The sequence below is a fragment of the Anguilla rostrata genome, chromosome 8, assembly GCF_018555375.3.
Source record: "Anguilla rostrata isolate EN2019 chromosome 8, ASM1855537v3, whole genome shotgun sequence".
NCBI lineage: Eukaryota > Metazoa > Chordata > Actinopteri > Anguilliformes > Anguillidae > Anguilla > Anguilla rostrata.
In genome coordinates this window covers 8,402,521-8,419,294 of record NC_057940.1, presented here as the reverse complement: position 1 = coordinate 8,419,294, position 16,774 = coordinate 8,402,521, and the positions used below count along the sequence as shown (strand labels likewise).

At 50.6% G+C, this 16,774-nt stretch overlaps 1 protein-coding gene across 1 annotated transcript in view; it reads left to right on the top strand.

The window, feature by feature from the left end:
• Positions 1–16,774, top strand: part of LOC135260308 (protein scribble homolog) — a 96,139-nt gene that overhangs the window by 53,499 nt on the left and 25,866 nt on the right. The window contains exons 17-27 of the mRNA XM_064345552.1: positions 416–505; positions 1,262–1,579; positions 4,061–4,141; positions 9,259–9,543; positions 10,100–10,210; positions 11,022–11,198; positions 11,933–12,049; positions 12,446–12,634; positions 13,728–13,847; positions 14,349–14,405; positions 15,743–15,823. Of these exons, the coding sequence (XP_064201622.1) occupies positions 416–505; positions 1,262–1,579; positions 4,061–4,141; positions 9,259–9,543; positions 10,100–10,210; positions 11,022–11,198; positions 11,933–12,049; positions 12,446–12,634; positions 13,728–13,847; positions 14,349–14,405; positions 15,743–15,823 (1,626 nt within the window). The remainder of the gene's footprint in view (positions 1–415; positions 506–1,261; positions 1,580–4,060; positions 4,142–9,258; positions 9,544–10,099; positions 10,211–11,021; positions 11,199–11,932; positions 12,050–12,445; positions 12,635–13,727; positions 13,848–14,348; positions 14,406–15,742; positions 15,824–16,774) is intronic.

Here is a 16,774-nt window from a genome sequence, read left to right as displayed (position 1 = left end):
GGCGAAGCTGTTAAGCTGGGGAAATATGTGTGACACGCTCTTCAGCAGCACAAGGACTGATTTGGCCTCTGGTGTTAGAACATCAGTGTGGGGAGGAGAAATTGGGTTCAGCTCTGGTGCAGCAGTGACCAGAGTGTGGGGGTAAAGCATGGAATGCCCCCCCCTCCCCATCGCCTGTGTTTACTACACCGCTGTTTTGTGAGGTCACAAGTATGTGATTAGAATGTTCTTAACTGAACATTCTAATGCTGATGTCACAATCACTGCTGGTAATTGAATGCAGTGGAGTTCTAGAATACTGACTTAGAATTTTGAGGAAAACATTCTAAAGCACCTACTCCTGGAAGGGTTATGGAGGACAGGAAGTGCTTCCGGGTCTTTTTTCGGTGCACTAACGCCCAGACTCTGATTCCAGCACACGCTGACTATCCTCCGGCAGACGGGGGGCCTGGGTATCAGTATCGCGGGGGGCAAAGGCTCCACCCCTTACAAGGGGGATGATGAGGTAAGAGCCACGTCCAGATGAGGCACTGTGATTGGTGGGGGGGGAAGTGAGGGTGGGGGGGGCTTGTGAAAGGGTAAACCATACACACTAATGTAGTGGTCCTGTGTTATAGATTTTTTTCAATGTATGTAGCTTTGTGGCCTTGTGCTGGTAAACTGAGTGCTTGTCCATTTCTCGTGTGTGTGTGTGTGTGTGTGTGTGTGTGTGTGTGTGTTTGTGTGTGTGTGTGTGTGTGTGTGTGTAGTGGTCTCCTTGTCGTGTTAGGAATTTTCTCTCGGTGTGTCTGAGGATGGGCTCCTTGCCAGGGCTGGGTCAAAGTGGGAGAATGCTGAGGATACGCCCTGCTGTGTGTGGTGGTGTGTGTGGCATGCTGGAGTGTACGCACCGTGTGTGTGTCTATGTTTGTGCGCATATGTGTGTGTCCGTGCGCATGTGTGAGTTTGTGTCTGTGTCTGTGTGTGTGAGTGTGTGTGTGTGTGTGCATGCACATGTCTGTGTGTGTGTGTGTGTGTGTGTGTGTGTGCCCATGTCTGTGTGTGTGTGTGTGTGTGTGTGTCCATGTCTGTGTGTGTATGTGTCTGTGTGTGTGTGTGTGTGTGTGCGTACACATGTCTGTGTGTGTGTGTGTCTGTGTGTGTGTGTGTGTGCGTGCATGATGTTAGCACTTGTTTCTCTTCTTTCTCTGATGCTGTGTGTGAGTTCCTGCATTGCCATGCGCAGTACTCTTACCCCCTGTGCCCCCCTTCCCCCCCCCAGGTCAACGGGGTGGACCTGCACGAGGCGGAGCACCAGCAGGCGGTGGAGGCGCTGCGCACCTCGGGCGCAGCCGTCTCCATGACGGTGCTGCGGGAGCGCATGGTGGAGCCGGAGAACGCCGTCACCACCACGCCGCTGCGGCCCGAGGACGACTACTTCCCCCGCGAGCGCCGCAGCGGCCTGCCCTTCTGCACCGACCCCCCCTCCCCCGACGGGGCGCACCGCCGCCTCTCCGCCTGCCTGGCCCGCAACGACAAGGGCCTGGGCTTCAGCATCGCCGGGGGCAAGGGCTCCACCCCCTACCGCACCGGCGACACCGTGAGTGACAGAGCCAGAAACGCCGCGTGGGTTTACTGTTACAGACATAACAGCTTATTATAGCATTACTGTTACAGACGCACATTACAGCTTATTGTAGCATTACTGTTACACACATTACAGCTTATTGTAGCATTACTGTTACACACATTACAGCTTATTATAGCATTACTGTTACAGACGCACATTACAGCTTATTATAGCATTACTGTTACAGACGCACATTGCAGCTTATAGCATTACTGTTACACACATTACAGCTTATTATAGCATTACTGTTACAGACGCACATTACAGCTTATTATAGCATTACTGTTACAGACGCACATTACAGCTTATTGTAGCATTACTGTTACAGACACTACAGCTTATAGCATTACTGTTACACACATTACAGCTTATTATAGCATTACTGTTACAGACGCACATTACAGCTTATAGCATTACTGTTACACACATTACAGCTTATTATAGCATTACTGTTACACACATAACAGCTTATTATAGCATTACTGTTACACACATAACAGCTTATTATAGCATTACTGTTACACACATTACAGCTTATTATAGCATTACTGTTACAGACGCACATTACAGCTTATAGCATTACTGTTACACACATTACAGCTTATTATAGCATTACTGTTACAGACACACATTACAGCTTATAGTAGCATTATTGTTACAGACGCACATTACAGCTTATAGCATTACTGTTACACACATTACAGCTTATTATAGCATTACTGTTACACACATAACAGCTTATTATAGCATTACTGTTACACACATAACAGCTTATTATAGCATTACTGTTACACACATTACAGCTTATTATAGCATTACTGTTACACACATTACAGCTTCTTATAGCATTACTGTTACACACATTACAGCTTATTATAGCATTACTGTTACACACATTACAGCTTATTATAGCATTACTGTTACACACATTACAGCTTATTATAGCATTACTGTTACACACATTACAGCTTATTATAGCATTACTGTTACACACATTACAGCTTATTATAGCATTACTGTTACAGACGCACATTACAGCTTATTATAGCATTACTGTTACAGACGCACATTACAGCTTATTATAGCATTACTGTTACAGACATTACAGCTTATTATAGCATTACTGTTACACACATTACAGCTTATTATAGCATTACTGTTACAGACGCACATTGCAGCTTATTATAGCATTACTGTTACAGACGCACATTACAGCTTATTGTAGCATTACTGTTACAGACACTACAGCTTATAGCATTACTGTTACAGTCACACATCAGAGCTTATTATAGCATTGCTGTTACAGACACACATTACAACTTACAGCATTACTGTTATAGATGGACATCACCGTTTATTATAGCATTGCTATTACAGACACACATAAGATACGCACACATTACACTTTATTATAGCATTGCTGTTACAGAGATGCACACAGACACACATCACACACAACTCATATACTCACATACTGAACCCGGGTTCGTACAGTGCTGAGGCCACCCTGGGCTGATGAATATTTCATGTGGATGGGTTGCTATGGCGATGGAGTCATGCACAGGTGATACCGTGACACCTGATAGGTGCTGGGGGGGGGGATTTGGTCCAGGCTGATCTCACGTTGGCCAAACGTTCTCCAGGGAGGCGTGACCCTCGTGGCTGTAGAAGGCTAGCTCTACGGCGCTAGTTCCTCAACGCTAGCGCTCCTGCGCTAGCTCTGTGTTGTTTTGGACTGGAAGCCGCAGGTTTGTTTTCTTTCAGTGGTGTTGAACGTGATGTGTCAGGGCTGGAAGTGCAGCAGTGTGTGTCCAGCGTGTATTAACGGTGTTGTGTGAGAGTATTGCTTCAGCGGGAGGTAACGTGAGCCTTTTGGAAAGTTGCTGCGTTTGCGGTTTCACTCCTGAGCTGGAAGGTTCTACACACCAGTTTGAATTTGATATGTCTGTATTTGCCTGTGTGTTGTGGAATGCTGCTTGTGTTTGTGTGCTTATAAGCTTTGTAACTAGGTGTGCCTGTCTTGTGTAAAATACCATGGCCATTTGAAGCATTTCTAAATGCTCACTTCCAGGCTCGCTCATATTTCATTGGCAGTTCACCTCGGGAAAGAACTGCTTTACTTGGCAGGATCTTTGTATATTTGGCATTATCTGTTACCATCTTTTTGCTGTGATCGTAGTGTTGCAAGCAACTGAGAAAATGGAGATTTCTCATGTGTCTATAAATGCTGTAAAGGGTGGTGTGTGCAGTAACTGAAAAATGAAAATGATTGACAGCTCTTGAGCAGACGGTCAGTCTCCCTGGCTCTCTGTCATTTGGAACCCCCATGTCGGGTCACGTTGGATTGGCCGCATCCTTTTCCCAAACCCCCCCTCCCCCTTCCGCAGCCGCTGCAGGCCAGCGATTAAGATGGTCACCATCGTCACGGTAACCCCTCCTTTCTGCCGACAGGGCATTTACATCTCCCGCATCGCCGAGGGAGGGGCTGCTCACCGTGACAACACGCTGCACGTGGGGGACAGGGTCATCTCTGTGAGTACACGCCCCCTTCTCCCTCTGTTTCTCTCACCCCCCCCCTCTCCCTCAGTCTCTCTTTCTGGTCTCTCTCTCTCTCTGCCTGCCTCTATTTCTCTCACCGCCCTCTCTGTCTCTCTCTGTTGCTCTCTCTTTCTCTCTCTCTCGCTCTGATGCTTTCTCTCTCTCTTTCTCCCTCTCTCAGTCTCTGTTGCTCTCTGCCTCTCTCTGTCTTCTCCTCTTTCTCCCTTTATCTGTCTTTCTCTCTCTCTCTCTCTCTCTCTCTCTCTCTTTCTCCCTCTCTCAGTCTCTGTTGCTCTCTGTCTCTCTTTCTGGTCTCTCTCTCTCTGCCTCTTTTTCTCTCACTGCCCTTCTGTCTCTCTCTGTTGCTCTCTCTTCTCTCTTCTCTCGCTCTGATGCTTTCTCTCTCTCTTTCTCCCTCTCTCAGTCTCTGTTGCTCTCTGTCTCTCTCTGTCTCTCTTTCTGGTCTTTCTCTCTCTGCCTCTTTTTCTCTCACTGCCCTCTCTGTCTCTCTCTGTTGCTCTCTCTTTCTCTCTCTCTCGCTCTGATGCTTTCTCTCTCTCTTTCTCCCTCTCTCAGTCTCTGTTGCTCTCTGTCTCTCTCTGTCTCTCTTTCTGGTCTCTCTCTCTCTGCCTCTTTTTCTCTCACTGCCCTCTCTGTCTCTCTCTGTTGCTCTCTCTTTCTCTCTCTCTCGCTCTGATGCTTTCTCTCTCTCTTTCTCCCTCTCTCAGTCTCTGTTGCTCTCTGTCTCTCTCTGTCTCTCTTTCTGGTCTCTCTCTCTCTGCCTCTTTTTCTCTCACCGCCCTCTCTGTCTCTCTCTGTTGCTCTCTCTTTCTCTCTCTCTCTCTGGTGCTTTCTCTCTCTCTTTCTCCCTCTCTCTCTCAGTCTCTGTTGCTCTCTGTCTCTCTCTGTCTTCTTTCTCCCTTTATCTGTCTTTCTCTCACGCATAATGTCTTTGAGCAGTTGGCGCAGGGATGGGCAACCCTGGTCCTGGAGCTCGTTACGCGTCTGGCCTTTGTCCTACCCGAGCTTGCGTCCATCAATAATTAATCCACTGATGTGGTTATAAATTTGGTTGGAACAAAAACCAGGAACATCTCTGGCGCTCCAGGACCGGGGTGTCCTACCGCTGGTTCAGCGTATGTTTGTCGACGCGTGCTCGTATCGGTGACATCCAACGCGCGTTAATCCCCTCTCGCGCGAATGAGATGGCGGAGGTCAGCGAGCGCAGTCGTGCTCTGTGCGGTGAAGAGTGCTTCCTGCGCTAGCGTCGGGTCTCTGTGCAGCGCAGGTAGAGACTGCTCTGCGCTCACCTGTTCGGTCCCTCAGATATCTCCTCGTGATCAGAATCGTAGGGAAACTCTGCGGTCGGGACATCGTCTTTTCAGCATGGTGGTCGTGGCCACCCTGCATGTCCTTGTACCACACACGTTACTGTGTTACCCACATTACAGTAGGACGCACGTTCCTGTACCCCACACGCCACTGTACCACACACGCTCTGCATGTCTTTGTACCACACACATTACTGTATTACCCACATTACAGTAGTACGCACGTTCCTGTACCCCACACGCTACTGTACCACACGCCACTGTACCACACACGCTCTGCATGTCCTTGTACCACACACGTTACTGTATTACCCACATTACAGTAGTACGCACGTTCCTGTACCCCACACGCCACTGTACCACACGCCACTGTATCTCACACGCTACTGTACCACACGCCACTGTATCTCACATGCTACTGTACCACACGCCACTGTATCTCACATGCTACTGTACCACACGCCACTGTATCTCACACGCTACTGTACCACACGCCACTGTATCTCACACGCTACTGTACCACACGCCACTGTATCTCACATGCTACTGTGCCACACACGCTCCCGGTCGCGGCTGTGACTGCAGGTTGGCGTCAGCGGCGGGGTGCTGGGGTGGTCCGTAGCCGTGCGCGTCAGAAGCGAGGTGCCTGGCTGTGTGTGCGTGTGTGTGTGTGTGGGGGCATGGGGGGTGGGGGGGTGCTGGGAGGGTCTGTGTTCGTATCTCTGTGTGCTTTAACGTCTGTGCCGTCTGAACCCGGGCTGTGTTGGGGTGGGGGGTCGGGGGGGGTGGGGGGGCGGTGTCTGTGCTCGTATCGCTGTGTGCTTTAACGTCCGCGCCACCGGGCAGCTTTGGCCGTGGGCCCGGAGAGCGCCACACACCACCGCTCCGGTCCCCACCCTCTCTGCTGTGAGGGCGTCCCAGGATGGGGAACATTTCGTCCAAAATTCACACTGCACCAGGAAGCTGGATTACAGCCTTGTCTTAAAAATGATTTTGAGTGTACAGCGTCGAGAATAACAACAGGCTGTTTTATGCGCAGTAGCTTGTAAATTTAAAAAGTAACGCTACATTAAGTTGCAGCTATACCTGTGTAGTTAAATTCTATCTACTCTGGTGACAAGAGGTTATTACTGATTAACTCCAACATAAGTAATTTATGCTGCAGTCAGCCCTGTTGCATCTCTCCTGTTAATGAAATCATTCACCTTCAGGAAGACACTTTGTGATAGGCAGGCTTTATTTGTTGTGTATCCTGAAGATATGAGTGTAAATGCTATATTAAAAAATAGGGACAAGCATTGGAAATTAGCTAAATGCTGTGATAGATGTATATGATGATATAATCTATCTGTCCCTATCAAATAAACATTCAAAAATATATATATATTCACATATTATTAAGAATACGATTTACTGTTGCTCCATGGTACCTATGTTGGAGCTACTCAGTAATAACCAAATCTATTTATTACCAAATTAGTTACAATTTTACTACACAGGCATAGCTGCAACTTAATGTACAGTATTGGCGTTAAAACTGTTCATTTACAGACTAAAACTGTGTTTTATAGCTGAAGGTGATACTGTGTGCGGTGTGGCGCCCTCTGGTGTTTGTGTGGGTCTGTCCAGGCTGAGTACTCGCCTGTTTCTGAATGCTAACCGTTTCTCTCTCTCCCTCTCTCCTGCTCTCTCAGCCGAGAGCACTGTGGTTGCCTGGGTGCTTCCTCTTCGTATATCTTTGTTCTCCCTCGCCTCCTTTTCTTTTTTCCCCTCTCTTTTGCTCTCTCCCTCTCTTCCCTCCTTCTTTCTCTGCCCCCCTTTCCCTCCCTCCGTCCCTCCCTCCCTCCTCACTCTTCACACACTCTTGCATGCCCTTGAGTAATTCACGCTCCGCCTCCTTGCCTGTGCGTGGCGGGCGTGGTGTTGGGGGATGTGGGCGGAGTCTCTGCTCCCGCTGCCGTGGCGACCGCGTGCATGACCGTGGGCCGGCAGCTGCATGTTGGCCGGTTCGGTAAGAGCCGGTACTGCGTGGTCAGTGCTGGCTTCTGTTTGTCACTGTGACCGTCGCCCCCTCTCCCCCCCCCCCCCCAATCTCTGCCTGTCTCTGTCACTCACACCGTACAGCAGCCAAAGCCTCTTATTACCATCATTTGCTCTGATTGGCCACAAGAAAACTGTGATTGGCTCTTTCCCGGTGATCCCGCCCCACTCCTTACCGGTCCCTTGCCCCCCATAGGGTAATGTACGGAGGTTTTTCCCCAAGAAGAAGCAGACCCCACAGTTTTAGAGAGGCACATACGTAGATATTTTAACTTTTGAAGGTGTAAAAACACAAATATGTGATTATTAGAATGTTGGGGACTGAACATTCCAATGCTGATGCAACAGGGTTCTAGAACACTTACATAGATTTCTGGAAAAAAAAAAAATCCAAAAAAACCTGCTCTTCAAGGGATTGACAGGGTATAAATTAAAACACAAAAGCCAGATTTGGAGATCAGCCGCTCCACACAGTAGTGATAAACGCTGCAGAAATGTTCTCAAGGAGTGCTTCACAAGGTGGTTCCACGGTGGCCGTTAATCCAGGCGCCAGACTGGTCTGTTGCTGTCGCTTGTCACTGTGGATTTTGGCTGGTTCTCAGGCCGCCGCCCCTGACCCCAGCCTCACCATTGGCCGACCTGTGGGGCGCTTGCAGCCACGCCCGTGTGACTTCTCTCCCTCCGCCTCTCTCTTTGGCTCCTTCTGTCCTCCTCTCTGTTGGGCGCACTCTCTCTCACTAACCCCACTGCCACTAACCGCCACGGCGACAGTTGCCATGGTGGCATGTATTCTTGCGGATTCCATTGGCTGTCAAATTGAGCACCAGTGTCAGTGTAGGAAGACCTGCCATGTACCACAAACTTGCCTCGATCACAAACACGTCACCTGGCCATTTTTTTAAGAATTTGGAAGTATTTGGAAGAGTAATGGTGCTACACTGCCAACCAGGCCAAACCCGTCTGACCTCAGTCAGGCTTTATTTCGGGAGGCCGTGTCAGAAACGTGCGATGCCGAACGGACGAAGCGTCAAAGTCGACATTAATGAAATGAGGCGGGTGAGAGGACGGGCTGAGGGACGTTCCTCGGCAGATTTTGTGAGCTCAAGGCCCAGTCTGATTGGTGCAGTTCCTGAAGGCCGTGGTTGAACACAGTAGCCTTGATCGGGAGATATTCGGATTTGATTGCAGGCCGTACGACATTGATTGGACAGAATTAAACTACTCGATGGACACTAAAGTAGTAAAAATGTAACTTTTTAATATGGGTATCAAGTGTGTCTCTCGAATACTCTTGTATACGTTTGTTGTCTTTAAATAGATAATACGCTATGGATGTAGTCTTGTCTGATGGCTTTGTGTGTATTTATAGGTTAAATGTATTTAGCTGACTTTGTTTTAAATGATAAAGGAGTGACTTGCAGTGTGAGGCTCCAATCCTGAGTTGAGCGGCTTTTTATGCACTCCTTGCTCTTTACCCATTACGCTACACTGCCAACACTACACACCAACCAACACATGGAAAACTCTAGAATGTGGATGTTTTGTGTATAATTAAATCAAACACTAGCTTATATTGGAGAAGGAAGTCCGAGGGCAGAATGGTAGTGAAGGTTTTTAATAAGACGGCCCCTTTTCGGAGGGCACTTCCTGTGGTCTGAGCCCCGCCCCCCCATGCCCCGCCCCCCGCCCCCCGCGCTGGGGTCCTCTGTGACGCGCCGCTCCGCTCCGCTGTCGATGCAGATCAATGGCGTGGACATGACAGAGGCCAGGCATGACCAGGCAGTAGCGCTGCTTACCGGCACGTCCCCCACCATCACCCTGCTGGTGGAGCGCGAGCTAGCCGCCGCCGCCGCCGGCGCCTCCTCCCCCGCGCCCGGGGGCTCCCCGGCCAGCGGCCGCGCCCGCCCCCACTCCCCCCCGCCCCCCGAGCCCGCCGACCTCGCCGACGACCCAGACCTCCCCGACGACGGCCCGGACCGCGCCAACCACCTCGCCCGCACCCTGGAGGACGAGTACCCCATCGAGGTGAGGGCTGGAGGGCTCTGGGGTGTTTGGGTCTGTAAAGAGGGGAGGTACAGTGGGGCAGAGCTGTCCCGTGACATTAACCTCATTGTTATTGTGATGTTAGGATGTATGTAATGTTACAAGCTTATGATTTTGGGTTTCTTTGTTTGACACTGCAAATTATTTAAATTTGCAGACACATTTAGATCGACCGGTTCTAACCATTGCCGAATGGTTGCCAGTGTGTAGTTCATTATGTACTATGTCGAGGGACAGGCTTGTTGCTATCTTGGTGTAAACCATATAAAGAGCCTGTACACAAGGAAGAACTGTAAAGTTTAATGGTTCCTTCAGGTCCTAAAATGACATAATTTGAAGGACATTTTGTTTGATATCTGAAATACTGCACATCATTATGTAGACTCTCGGGGTCTTGGGATGAAAACCTGAACCATTGTTGCCCTTCATAGTCACTTTTCTGCCGAGGCAGCAGGGGTAACTGGCTTAGTCTACTGATACTGCTTAACTACTGCACAGGCCTTTCTGAGACTGATGTCTTAACTTCCTGTCCTGACAGGAAGTGACTCTGGTGAAGGCGGGCGGTCCGCTGGGGCTGAGCATTGTGGGAGGCAGCGACCATGCCAGCCACCCGTTCGGTGTCAGCGAGCCAGGGGTGTTCATCTCCAAGGTAACGTGTGACCCGGAGGAGGAAGGGGGCGGGGCTTCGGCCGCGCTTCCCGGTGCCTCAGGATCGCAGTGCGCTGGTCTGTGTGTCACCAACCAGCCGTTACCGAGGAGAAGTGTCAGGAATTCCTTTGTGACTTAGCTAGAGGAGGTGTATTTTTTAGAGAGAGGAGTCATGTTTCTTAAGGAGAAGAGGTGTGTTTCTATGGGAGTCGTGTTCTTAAGAAGAGTGTGTTTCATAGTGAGAGGGTGGTTTCTAAGGAGAGGTGTGTTTCATAGTGAGAGGAGTCGTGTTTCTTAAGGAGAAGAGGTGTGTTTCATAGTGAGAGGAGTCGTGTTTCTTAAGGAGAAGAGGTGTGTTTCATAGTGAGAGGAGTCGTGTTTCTTGGAAAAGTGTGTTCATAGTGAGGAGTCGTGTTTCTTAAGAGAAGTGTGTTTCATGTGAAGGTCGGTCTGGAGAAGAGTGTTTCATAGGAGAGAGTCGGTTATGGAGGAGTCGTGTTTACGGAGAAGGCATGTTTCTTAAGGTAAATGGACTGCATTTATATAGCGCTTTTATCCAAAGCGCTTTACAATTGATGCCTCTCATTCGCCAGAGCCGTTAGGGGTTAGGTGTCTTGCTCAAGGACACTTTGACACGCCCAGGGTGGGGTTTGAACCGGCAGCCCTCCGACTGCCAGACAATCGGTCTTACCTCCTGAGCTATGTCGCCCCCCCCTTAAGGAGAAGAGGTGTGTTCCTGAGGGAGAGGAGGCGTGTTTCTGACTCTAAAAAGGGGCTGTCGTGTGACTGCGCGTCCGTATCCATGGTTACAGGTGATCCCACACGGCCTGGCGTGCCGGAGCGGGCTGCGCGTGGGAGACCGCATCCTGGAGGTGAGCGGCATCGACCTGCGGCACGCCACGCACCAGGAGGCCGTCCACGCCCTGCTGTCCAACCGGCAGGAGATCCACCTGCTGGTGCGCCGGGACCCCGCCCCACCCGGCATGCAGGTGAGGCTCCGCCCCCCCGCCCTCCCTTCAATCACACACAGACAGCCCTTCCCCCCACACACACACACACAGACATGCCCCCCCCCACTCACACACACAGGCATGCCCCTCCCTCCCCATCACACACACAGGCATGCCCCGCCCTCCCCCCAGTCACACACACACACACACACACACACACTGGCGTGCCTCGTCCTGCTCCTCTCCCCAAAAAGCCGTTCCTCCCCCTCGAGCGTTTGGAAGGCGCCAGCGCTGACTCTTGAGATGCAATAAAAACCCGGGGAAGTGCGGCTGCTCTCGACTTCTCCCTGCTGCTCCGGCTGCACGCGCAGGCTACACGCGCAGGCTACACGGTCATCAGAACGCGGGGCTCGCTGTCCTGGCGCCGTTCGCCAAACTCATGACGCAGGTAAATCGCTCCGTCGCCGCCGACGACGCTCAGAACTGCGCTAAACTGCCGTCTTCTGCGCAGTTCACGGAAGGTTCAGCTCGTCTGTGAGCGCAGGGGAGACCTGCTGGGCAGGTACTGTCTGAGACAGTGAGTCACTACCTCTGTTCTGCAGCTTTAGTGGCGTTAGTTCTGCTGCCGGTGCTTCTGCTCACAGGTAGTCTCTGTCTGAGTCGTAGTTTTGACTGTTCGTTGTGCGTTTCCTGCAGTGTTGGGCCCTGGCTGGGGGGGTCTGCCGTGAACAGGGTGTCAGTGAGTGCGTTTTTTGTTTTTTGTATTTTCTCAGGTAATCGAGATCCTCAAACAGCCGGGTGAAAAGCTGGGCATCAGCATCCGGGGAGGTGCCAAGGGCCACGCGGGCAACCCCTTCGATGCCACGGACGAGGGCATCTTCGTCTCGAAGGTAACGAGCCCACCTTGGCGTTGATTATTGTTTTGCGGAACACTTTGGCTTAGCTGCTGGTGGGAGGTCAGGTGTGCCCCACCAGCTTCATAACAGGACTACAGTTCCCATCAGACCACAGTGTAATGTGAATACTGTATTATAACTTTATTGTCCACACAGTGAAAATACAGTACACATTTTAAAAGACAATCCAAAAAATACAGACACTGACCTGTAGAGCTGCAGCAAGTATGCTGTGATGACACAAACAGCGTAGTTTTATGCGAGTGCTCATGGGATTTGAAGTCCGTAACACAGGGTTAGAGAACAGCATCTGGGTTTCTCTTCAGGATGTGTGTTACTCTGTTGAACGTTGTCTTGATGCTTGATGCCCGTGCCGATGCCACCCCCCAGGTGAGCTCCAGCGGGGCGGCGGCACGGGATGGCCGGCTGCAGGTGGGCATGCGCATCCTGGAGGTGAACAACCAGAGCCTGCTGGGCATGACGCACTCGGAGGCCGTGGGGGTGCTGCGCAGCGTGGGCGACACGCTGGACGTGCTGGTGTGCGACGGCTTCGACCCCAGCACCGCCCCACCAGTGGAGGTCAGTCCCGGAGGAGGGGGAGGGGGAGGAGGAGGAGGAAGAGCTCCGTGTTCACTCTGCACCTCAGAGCCTGTGCACTAATTTGGGAGCAGCTTTGGCTTCTACTTCAGAACTAGGGTTCGCTCCCAAAACCCGGTACCTGTACGGCACTGGTTCCTTTTTCACCGGCACCTACCGGACCGATTCGCAACGGTGATATCTGTGCCACGCGCTAACACTAGCTAACGTTACACTCGCTCTGTCCACTCTGTTAGTGACAGCAGGTACTGTTACCAAGCAAGCTAACATTAGACTTGGGCAAAATGCCAAATGCATAGCTGTGTAACTTGAAGTATAATTTAATATTAAATATTAAAATTAAATATTAAAACAATTACTCTTTATTTCAAAGAAGGTATTGGTTCAGGCACTGTTTGGGACACCGGTATCATTTTCAAAGTATATATGCATCAATATCAGAAAAATCTAAATGCCTACCCATTCATGCTCTCGACAGATCCGGTTAGGATATGGAGAGGTGGATCCGGTTAGGATATGGAGAGGTAGATCCGGTTAGGATATGGAGGTGATCCGTTAGGATATGAGAAGTATCCGGTAGGATATGAGAGTAGATCCGTTAGATATGGAGAGGTAGATCCGGTTAGGTATGGAGGTGATCCGGTTAGATATGGAGAGGTGGATCCGGTTAGGATATGGAGAGGTGGATCCGGTTAGGATATGGAGAGGTAGATCCGGTTAGATATGAAGGGAGATCCGGTTAGGATATGGAGAGGTAGATCCGGTTAGGACATGGAGAGGTAGATCCGGTTAGGATATGGAGAGGTAGATCCGGTTAGGATATGGAGAGGTAGATCCGGTTAGGATATGGAGAGGGAGATCCGGTTAGGATATGGAGAGGTAGATCTGGTTAGGACATGGAGAGGTAGATCCCGTTAGGACATGGAGAGGTAGATCCTAGATCAGTGGTCAGGTGCTGAGCTTCATGCTAACGCTCATGCTAATGTTCATAGCGGCACGGATTTCACAGTGGCGTGTATGTGCATACATGTGCGTAACTTCCGCGTTGTCGCCCCCCCCCCCCCTTCTCCTCCAGACCTCCCCCGGGATCATCGCCAACCCGTTCACCACGGGCATCGTGCGCAAGAGCAGCCAGGAGAGCATCTCGTCCATCGACCGGGACCTCAGCCCCGAGGACGCCGACGCGGAGCAGCCGGTGAGCTCAGACGCCTGCTCCCGTTTACCGACCTTAGGCCACCGCGCTTTTAAGGCTTTACATTTTAAAACTCAGAGGAAGTGTGCGGTTTGATCAGGCTCCAGTCAAGTCCAGTTCTCTTGTGAAAAGCTGACTCATTACTGTACGCCATAATGTCAGCTTTGCCATTTGTGATTTGCCTTATTGAGCTTGATAAATTATCTGTGTTTGCATAAAACACTTTCTGTGGGAAAGAGAGGGGGGAAGATTGTGCTGTTTCATGGCCCTGCGCAGCCTAATAACACTCTCCTTTCATCTCTCCCTTGCTCTCTCTCTCCCTTTCTTTCTCTTTCTTCCCCTCTGCCTCTATCTCTCTCTCCCTCCCTCTTTCTCCCTCTCTCTCTCTCCCCCTTTTTCTCCCCCCCTCTCTCTCTCTCTCTCTCTCCCCCTCTCCTTCCCTTTCCCTCCCTCTCTGTCTCTCTTTCTCTCCCCCCCCTCTCTCTCCCTCTCCCTCTGTTCCAGGAAGTGGAGAGACAGCGAGGGCCCACCCAGTGGGAGAGAGAAGAGGAGAAGAAAGTGGTGAGTGCTACTCTCGAACAGACGCACTCGTCCTCCACCGCGCCCGCCATCCCCACTGTGCCCCCGAACGGGGGGCTCGGTTTCAAATTCACACGACACTGCATCTCAATGCATTGCCACCCATATCCCCCCCCCCCCAATTTAAACTCACAATCAGATTTATGGATGACATGCTTCCCTCAATCAGGAAATGTTTTTTGGTAGCACTTGGATTCGGTGGTTGAGAAGGCGTACCTAGGAGATCCGATTGTGTAAAATAAGAAGCATTTCAAACAACGAGTGCTTATTTTTTTTAACCCTTTACGGTGTAAGATTACTTAACTGAACATTCTAATGCTGATGTCACAAGCACTGCTGGTAACTGAAAGCAGTGGAGTTCTAGAGCACTGATTTCTGAAACATTCCAAAAAAAAACCTACTCTGCAGAAGGGTGTGTGAGGTGAGTCTTCCTACTGGATTATTAAGGGTGTGGCTGTTCTCGAAGACGCTCCTTGAAGTGCAAATTGTCTCTCAGTGCCAACGCAGACTGCAGCTTATGGGCTCTGCTCTTTCTGTGGGGAAAGCTGCAGGAGCCTTGCTCTAACATGTGTGGACTCTGCCCCCCCCCACCCCCCCCACCCCCTCACTTCTTCTCGTCTTTTCTCCTCCTTTGTGGTGCTTGGCTGTCATCCCTTCATTCTGCCGCGTTTGACGCGTTTGGCTTTCTCTCTGGCACCTGCCTGGCTTCTCGTAACCTTCCCATCCTTCTGTCCTCTCCTCTGCCCCCCTTCTGCTCCTGTCTGAAAATTTGCCTTGCCCCCGTTGCCTTGACCCTCGCCCTCTGTGCCTGCCCTGGATGTGTGGCTGCCTCCCCCCCATACCACTCTTTTTGGCTGCGCCCCCCCCTCCCCCCGTCTGAATGAGCGCACGCATCTGGAGTGTGAGCGGGCCGGTCGCCTGTTGTAGGAGGAGGTCGAGGCGAGGGTCGAGGCTGTGCGCTACCCCAGATTCTCCACCAGGGGGAGATGAAGAGTAGCCACTGGCCTCAGGCTCTCTGAGGCAGCGAGGAAGAACACTGCTGGGAGCACAAATTACTAAATCCACTACAGCACTCACACGAAATCAGCAAGAGGGCTGCTATTCAGCTGACCATAGCTTTCCTTTCACTATGAACCGCAAAACTGATGACTTCACAGTCGACGGGAATGGGTGTGAAAAGGCGCTTTATTTTGCTCGTCTGTGTTGTGGAGGACCGGCTGCCGCTTCCTTGCTGATGCAGAATGGGGCCTCTGTTTCTCCACAGGTCTGACCCCTGACCCTTGACCCCCCTGACCCCTGCTTGTCTTCCTTTCCCTCAGAACTTTGGTGTGGAGCCCCTCAAACTGGACTACAGGACACTGGCCGCTCTGCCCACCACCAGCCTGCAGAAGGTCAATCGGGTGAGTCACCCCCTGCCTCCACACCAGCCCATCCCAGGGGACGGCCAACAGTGTTCCTCCTCAATATTGGGTAGTTTAGGAGCTGGGCCTACACCCGAAAAGTTTCAGGATTGATTCCCAGGTGTGGCACAGCTATCACCGTTGAGCAGGGTAATTGCTCAATTAATTTCATCAGCAAATATTTAGCTGTAGGAATACAGTGCTGGATACGTGAATGTTCTTCTTTAAGCCTTTAAGGCATCAAGTATCACAAGTACGTGATTATAAAGTTGTTAAATGAACATTCTAATGCTGATGTCACAATCACTACTGGTAATTGAAAGCAATGGAGTTCTAGAACATTGACTAGAATTTTGGTGAAGAAAAAAAAAAAACATTCCAAAGAACCCACTCTTTCAATGGGTTAATTGACTGTGCAAAACCAGCAAGTAATGCAGTGCAGCAGAAGAGCTAGCCAACTGAGCACCGAGCAGTACGTCGGCATGGCCAGTCTTGCTCTCCCTGTAATTTTGATTCAGCGATTCAGCGGTAACCGTGGTTACAGAATAATTCCCAATGAAGGGTAGGCTGTTCTTGTTCTGGCATGATGGGGGCTCTTTGATGGTGTCTGGCAGGAGTGATTATGGAACGGTCCGCATTGTGTTTTGTGCTGAGAAGCCAATGCGTGCTGAAGCCAGTGGGTACGCACCGTGGATGAAACACCACTGTCAGAGTGATTTAGTAATGGGCCTGTGAGCTCAACACTGTGAGCATGTTACCTTATAAGTTAGAGGTGAGAGGCGCTTGGGTTGTCCATACAGTGTAGACACTCCTTGTGTTATTTCAGTCCTTAACAAACAGGCGAAGAGCAAAAACTCTGTTACCCTTAACAGTTCCAGCTCTAAGTGATGGGCTACTGCTGTCATCATTGTCCCATAGGTGGTCATTTCATTGAGTTTCTTCCAAAACACC